The sequence below is a fragment of the Oreochromis aureus genome, linkage group 3, assembly GCF_013358895.1.
Source record: "Oreochromis aureus strain Israel breed Guangdong linkage group 3, ZZ_aureus, whole genome shotgun sequence".
Classification (NCBI taxonomy): Eukaryota; Metazoa; Chordata; class Actinopteri; order Cichliformes; family Cichlidae; genus Oreochromis; species Oreochromis aureus.
Genome location: NC_052944.1, coordinates 103021477 through 103029361, shown reverse-complemented (window position 1 = coordinate 103029361; position 7885 = coordinate 103021477). Strand labels below are relative to the sequence as shown.

Sequence of the window (7885 nt, the reverse complement as noted above, 5' to 3'; positions counted from 1 at the left end):
GTGTCGCACCACTCAGCCAGACGATCCACCTCCTCCCTGTAGGCGGCCTCGTCGTTGTCGCTGATGAGGCCAATCACCGTGGTGTCTTCTGCAAACTTAATGATGGTGTTGGAACCATCAGCAGGTCTGCAGTCGTGGGTGAAGAGGGAGTAGAGGAAAGGGCTCATCACACAGCCCTGTGGTACACCGGTGTTCATTGTGATTGTTGATGAGCAGCGGTTATCCAGTCGGACATGTTGGGAGCGGTTGGTCAGGAAGTCCAGTAACCATTTGCAGATGAGGGAACTGATGCCCAGGTCTGTCAGTTTCCTGATGAGTTGTTGTGAGGGTGGATTGTGTTGAATGCTGAACTGAAGTCTATAAACAGCATTCTGGCGTAGGTGTTGTTGTTGTCCAGGTGTGAGAGGACAGAGTGCAGTGCGATGGAGACTGCATCCTCTGTGCTCCTGTTCTGGCGGTATGCAAATTGGTGGGGATCCAGGGTGGGGGGGAGACAGGATTTGAAGTGTGCTAAGACCAGCTGCTCTAAGCACTTAGTGATGATGGGGGTGAGGGCTACTGGGCGGTAGTCATTGAGGCAAGATGGGTTGGAGTTTTTGGGTATCGGGACGATGGAGGTGGATTTGAAGCAGGTCGGTACCACAGCGTGGGCCAAGGACAGGTTGAATATGTCTGTGAGCACTCCTGCAAGCTCCCCAGAACATGCTCTGAGAACACGCCTGGGATACCATCAGGACCTGCAGCCTTGTGGACATTGATCCTGCTCAGCACCGCTCCTACATCGGTGGGGAGAGAGTCAGAGGTTGGTGGTCTGGCGTCATGTCTGTTATTGTTGTGGTTGTGGGGTTCCCTCGCTCAAAACGAGCATAAAAGTTGTTGAGCTCGTTGAGGAAGGAGGCATCAGAGGATGTGGGGGAGGGTTTGGTGGTCCTGTAGTCTGTAATGGTCTGGAGTCCTTGCCACATGCGTCGGGGGCTGGAGTTGGAGAAGTGTTCTTCTACCTTCTTTTTGTAATGATGTTTGGCTTTTTTGATGCCTTTCTTTAGATTAGCCCTGGCTGTACTGTAGGCGTGTGCATCTCCTGACCTAAAGGCGGTGTTGCGGGCCTTCAGGAGGAGACGAACATCCCGGTTCATCCAAGGCTTCTGGTTGGGGTACATGGTGATCCGTTTCTGGGTGGTGACACTGTTTGTGGTTTCGGAGATGTAATCCAGTACAGATGAGGCGTACTGGTCCAGGTCTGTGTGGGTGAACATATTCCAGTCTGTGTTTTTAAATCTGTCCTGGAGCACTGCGTCTGTCCCCTCTGGCCACACTTTAATTGTCCTCACAGCAGGTTTCACACGTTGGATGAGTGGTGAATACCTAGGTGTGAGGAACAGGAGAGATGGTCCGATTGTCCAATGTGGGGGAGGGTGTTGCTTTGTAGGCTCCAGCCAAGTTGGAATAAACATGGTCTAAAGTCTTGTCTCCTCTGGTGTGGCAGGAGACATGTTGGTGGAATCTGGGGAGGACTGTCTTTAAGTTGGTGTGGTTGAAGTCGCCAGCAACAATAAAAGCAGCCTCGGGGTGTTTATCCTGGTGTTTGTTAATGGCTGCAGAAAGTTCTTTCATGGCCAACCTAGCATTAGCGTTGGGGGATATATACTGCAGTGAGTATGATCAAGTGAGTTCTCTGGGGAGATAATAAGGTCTGCATTTGACCATTAAAAACTCCGCATTAGGTGAGCAGTGACTCTCAGTAGTAGTGGAGTTCATGCACCAAGCATTGTTAATATAAATGCACAAACCTCCACCTCTGGTCTTGCCGGAGTCATCTGCTAGCCTGTCGGCTCGGTGTGTGTGGCGTCCTGCTAACTCGATAGCATTGTCCGGGCAGCTGTTGTTCAACCATGTTTCGGTGAAAAACATGACATTTGAGTCCATAATCCGTCTGTTGTTAGTGATGGAGAGCCGTATCTCATCCATTTTGTTTGCCAGAGAACGGACATTGGCGAGGAAAATACTGGGTAAAGGCAGCCGATGTGGTGTTAGCTTTAGCTTAGCCCGTAGCCCTCCGCGCCTACCTCGCCTTTGTTTACGTTCTCGGCGCCGTCTGGCGTGCACTTCCGCCCGGCCGGGGAAGTGGGCAGCCTCCGGTGTTCTGGAGATCTCTGGGATGAGTCGGAGATCGGCGATAAAACTGAGTTATGAGTCCAGATGTCCAGAATCTCTTGTCTGCTGTAGGTCAGCAACGCACAGCAATTCTGGATGAATAATCCGGTTAAAAGTAGATAAAAAACCGCTAAATAGCAGATTCTGGAGAGACACTGAGCCTCGCGTTGTTCACGCGCCGCCATCTTGGTTCATCAAACAGGATCCCACAGCTGTTTATGTTTTCAAACCTATTTTGCACAGAGAGGCATTTCTTGAAAAATGTAATGATAGCAATGTTGAATATTATTACACAGGAAAAAAACCAACTACACGTAAAATAATAACATCGTGACGCCTCTGCCTTTGTAAATGGAGGGATAGTAACTGCATGTGTATGTAAGCGTGTAAAACCTGCAGATAGTCAGATTAACAGTATTTTGTCTCGATCTGCCATTCTGCAATTCATCTCATGTATATGTGGCGAACAGCGTGACGTGAAAAAAGGCACATACCTTTGATGTTGCGTGACGAACTCTGTATTCCTCGTCCACACGTAAACGCAAAAAAGAAGTTTTAAAAAAATCTCAGTTTTCGGTGATTCGAAACACCGTTTACGTGTGGACGAAACAACTGCATTTTCAAAAATACCCGTGTAGGTGCGGACGGAGTGTAAAAGAGTTGGTAGTTTATTTCATTACTACCTGTAATTTATTGCAGATTACTTGTATTTGCTTAATTGTTTACTAAATGTTTTAGGTGTGAAATAAACCGCAATGGAGCAAAATATGGGTGTGTGTGGTTGGAGGATGTGTGCGTGTGTGCACGTGAGGGGGGGGGGGGGACATTTTTATTGTAAAACAAAGGGGGGCCTAGCAAAAAAAGTTTGGGAACCACTGAGGTAGAGGATCATCAGGGGGTCCTTTGTCCCTCACTGGTGGGGCGGGGGATACTCCCACTATGTTTAAATTTTGGGACTCTCCAGATTTTGACCCTTAGAACTGAAGAATCTTCTCGGATGAGAGGTGGAACATTTCAAGCAACTCAAAGAAATCCAGACACTTTTCTTTCCAAGCTCCTTAGACCTCCCTCTAATGGTCCTAGGGTCGTTTTGTGGCTTTTTGGTTTTTCAGTTCCAAGCCATTTGCACTGTGTTGAATGGAATATAGCCAAATTCTCTAAAAAAAAGTTTGTTATAATTTTATTTCAAAATTCAAGTCTGACTTCCTTAAATTAGCTTCAGTGGCTAAGCTACAAAAAAACTTACACTATCGGTCCTAGTGGTCGATTTGTGCCCCATTGAAACCCATTATAAACGCTATTTTTCCTTCCACGATCATTACAACTAATTGTACTCGCATCCTCCAAGCTTTGGTGACATTTTGGAGTCCGGGCCTTAAAATTGTAATTTTTTTATTTGTCCACCAGGTGGCGCCCTTTTTTCACATTTAACGCCTGTTTGAAAATCCCACATTTACAGCAGTGTTTTTCAGCTCAAATGATGAGTGTGGGTCACTACCAATGTGTGTGTGTCTAAAAAAAATAAATAAAGGAGTGTGTGTCTAACCTTAGAATAAGAGTGTGCGTCTGATTTCAAACGTTTTTTCTCCTTTGATGTCCACACTGCAATACAAACAAATCAAATGTAAAACTAAGAACCAAAGACTCTTTTGTCTGCAAGCGCGGGTTGTTTACGCATCTGCCGTGGTTATAAATATGAGCTCTAGCGCAGGAGCAGTCTTTTTCACAATGGCAAGTCATTACAACACTGAAGAAGCGCTGAGAATGGTCATGGATCCCGAGTCCGAGGATAGCTCCTTGTCATCCGCAGAGGACTCTGGGGATGACGCGGAGATTTCAACGGGGGAGGAAACGGAGGAGTCCGGTTCCGACTCACGCGGAGCCGACTCTTCTGAAATTGAGAGCGGAGACATGGAGGAAGCACCAGCGGGGTGGATTGGTAAAAATGGATTAACGTGGAATCCCACAAACGCCGAGACGCTGCGTTATGTTCCAGCCGCTATTGGGAACACTGGACCTACGCATTACGCCACCGCTCGGATCTGTGACCCGCTATCCAGCTTTTTACTCTTTGTCACGGATGAAATCATGCTGCATATTGTGTCCAAGACCAATCTCCAGGGGAGGCGTACGATCGCGAATTGGAAAGACGTGGACAGTGACGAGCTCCGGGCTTATGTGGGGCTACTGATCCTGGCAGGAGTTTACCGGTCCAAGCACGAGTCCACGCTCAGTCTGTGGAATGAGAAATCTGGCCGCATGGTATTTCGGGCTACCATGTCAGAAAAAAGATTTCACCACATTAGCAGGGCTCTGCGGTTTGATGACAAACTTTCGAGACCGAGACGTCGTTGTGACAAACTGGCTCCCATTCGTCACATCTGGGATATGTGGACCCACCGCCTAGAAATGATGTTCTGCCCGGGCAGGGAAATATGTGTGGACGAGCAACTAGTCCCGTTCAGAGGGAGGTGCGGGTTCAGACAATACATGCCCAAGAAGCCAGGGAAGTACGGGCTGAAAATATGGGCAGCCTGCGACGTCGATACGGCATACGCCTGGAGAGTCCAGCTGTACACAGGCAAAGCAGCTGGCGAACGCCCTGAAGTCAACCAGGGAATGCGGGTCGTTTTGGAGCTGACAGAGGGGCTCCAGGGACACGCTGTCACATGTGACAACTTCTTCACATCGATTCCTCTGTCAGAAGAACTACTCAAAAGAAAAATGACCCTGGTTGGAACCATCAGAAAAAATAAACCAGAGCTTCCGCCGCAGCTCCTTCAGACAAGGGGGAGGGAGGTGTTTTCCTCCGTTTTCGCTTTCAGGATGACCCACACGGCCGTGTCTTACGTGCCCCGCCACGGCAAAAATGTGCTCTTATTGAGCACGAAACACCGCACCCCAAGCGTGAGCGATGACGCCAAAAGAAAGCCTCAAATTATAATGGACTACAACAAATCCAAAGGAGGGGTCGACAGACTTGATCAGGTAAGTGTCATTACGCATCAGTTGCGCACGAATTTATTCATTCTTGCTCATATATTCTTGTGTAAAATATACATAGGTTTAATGTTTTGTTTTGTTTTGTTTTTATCAGGCTGTGTGCGCCTACTCCTGCAGGAGGCGAACGAGGCGGTGGCCATTAGCTCTGTTCCATCATATGATTGACGTCTCCCTTTATAACGGTTTCGTCCTGTGGACCGCAGTCGATCCAGCCTGGAAGCAGTCCAAATCACATAGGAGGAGGCTTTACATCGAGGAGGTGGGGGAAGCTTTAGTGAAACCTCACATGGCAAGGAGAGAGCGCCTTCCTCGCCCATCACTCACAGCGGAGCTTGTGAGACATGCCCAGTATGCTGCTGCTTCAGACCCCTCTGCAGCCCCCTCTGCAGCCCCCAGAGCGAAGGCCAGGAGGCAATGCGACCTTTGCTCAATAAAAAGACGAAGAGTCGTCACCACCTGCTGCAAATGTGGAAATGAAGTATGTAAGGACCACACCCTGACCATTTGCAGCAACTGCTCCACCTGAGCAGGGCTCCCCCCCCCTCCCCCCTTCTCTCTCTCTTTCTCATATCTCATCTCTCTCATACCTTTCCCCATTCCAAACAGTGTTCATTGTTCTGAAGTTGTAAAATAAATGTTTTCTGGTTCAAAGTGATGTTGTATTTTTTATTTTTATTTTATTTTAGAACACAACATGGTAATAGCATTTAGTGATAATAAGCAATAAGTAAATAATAAATGGTAATAAGCATTTAGCATAAGCAAGAAGTTACCAATATATTACATTTACTGTGCTCCTAGGAAAAAAATAGTAACTGATCAGAATGAATGTTGGTGTAATTAAACTGGAATTTAAAGGGTTAAAACAACGAAAATATAATTAAAACTTTATATGAATATTTCAGGGAGAAGTAGTTTTAAAAGACTGACCAATTTAAAGTGGAAAAAAATATGAATAAATAATAATTTTATAGCACTTTTTGGGGCGTGGCCGTTTTGTGCCCTTAGGACCGATAGTGTGTGCATTTTTTGAAATGGGCTCCTGCAAAAAAAATAAAAGGGGATCAAAATGAATGTTGGTGCCAATCTTTGGTCCATCCAAAGGCCTAATTATAATAACAATCGAATATTACTTCAAATGGGTTTTTTTGAAAATATTTAATTTTTTTCTTTTTTGGGGCTAAAAAAACAGGGCGCTCATGTAATTAAACTGGGATTTAAAGGGTTAAAACAACGAAAATATAATTAAAACTTTATATGAATATTTCAGGGAGAAGTAGTTTTAAAAGACTGACCAATTTAAAGTGGAAAAAAATATGAATAAATAATAATTTTATAGCACTTTTTGGGGCCTGGCCGTTTTGTGCCCTTAGGACCATTAGTGTGTGCATTTTTCTAGGACCATTTAACAATGCATAGCTATCAGCACAGGTGGTAAAAGTACACACAATATTTATTTAAGCAGAAGTACAGATACTAGTGTTGAAGAACACTTTAATAAAAAGTAAAGCATCCTAAATGTCTTGAAATTAAAAAGGTAAAAAAAACAACTCATTGCAGGACAATGGTAACCTATTGTAATTGTATACAAACTGAACCTTAACATTAATAATAGGGATGCACCGATACCGGTATTGGGTATCGGCCTCGATACCACATTTTCTAAAGTACTCGTACTCGTTAAAAGTCCCCCGATACCGGAGACCGATACCACGGTCTGAGAAATGTCTATGTTTGAGCGGCGTGTAAGGGGTTAATCACAGGCGCCGAGTTCCTGCCCCCAGGCCCCGGCTGCAGCTCAGAGCTGCAGCAAACTCTTGCAAGAGGAGAGAAAATGTCCAGAGACAATCCACGTGCTGTGAAAATAACACAGGTAATTATCGAGTACATTGCATTGAGTGACCAGCCACTCTCGGAGGTAGAAAATGTTGGATTCCTGCGTCTCCTACATGTTCTGGAGCCCAGATATGATGCCCCAAGCCGCCACTACATGACTGACACGGAGTTGCCTAAACTACACGAGTCCGTGAAAAAACATATCCACAGCATACTGCAAGCCTCCTGTGCGTTTAGTTTCACCATGGATATTTGGACAAGCAGTGTTAGCCCCGTGTCGCTAATTAGCCTAACCTCCCAGTGGATAGACGAGTTTCACACCGCAACGAGCCATATTACATGCCAAACAATTCTGCAGCTCGCACACCAGCCAGGCTATAGTGCATGTGTTTCAGGAAATGCTCCAGACATGGAGCATTTCATACATACAACATAAAATATATATATATATACACATAAAACATCAGTACATGCTGTGCTTCGTGACAATGCCAAAAACATGATTAAAGCCATGAATGACGCAGGGCTCCCAAGTCTGCCGTGTGTCCCGCACACGCTCCAACTGGCTGTTCACGAGGGCTTATTAGCACAGAGGAGCATAGCTGATGCTATAGCAGTGGGGCGTAGTGATGGGATTTCTGGCTCTTTTTAGAGAACCTGCTCTTTCGGCTCGGCTCACTAAAAAGAGCCAGCTCTTTCGGCTCCGAACCGGCTCTTCAGGTTGTTTTGTTGCTTTAATTAATTTATTATTACAATAATATAAAATTATGGACAAAAGGAATCACTAATGTTAAAAAAAGTGGTTTTATTTATATATGTTTATATATAAATATATACAGTGGCCCCTAGAGACAAAACATGTAAAAACTCCAAAAAGCACGTACAAACTCTA

At 45.6% G+C, this 7885-nt stretch overlaps 1 protein-coding gene across 1 annotated transcript; it reads left to right on the top strand.

Moving 5' to 3' along the window:
* Positions 1-3882: 3882 nt before the first annotated feature.
* Positions 3883-5683, top strand: LOC116324242 (piggyBac transposable element-derived protein 4-like). Its single transcript, XM_031744810.1, has 2 exons — positions 3883-5142; positions 5252-5683. Exons 1-2 carry the CDS (start codon positions 3883-3885, stop codon positions 5681-5683), a joined length of 1692 nt encoding a protein of 563 aa, XP_031600670.1.
* Positions 5684-7885: the final 2202 nt, after the last annotated feature.

What these genes read in the sequence shown, in the direction of transcription:
- LOC116324242 (XM_031744810.1), top strand. Translation starts at nt 3,883, where the DNA reads ATGGCAAGTCATTACAACACTGAAGAAGCGCTGAGAATGGTCATGGAT. An exon ending in GGGTCGACAGACTTGATCAG is followed by an intron (nt 5,143 to 5,251) that starts GTAAGTGTCATT and finishes TGTTTTTATCAG; the next exon opens with GCTGTGTGCGCCTACTCCTG.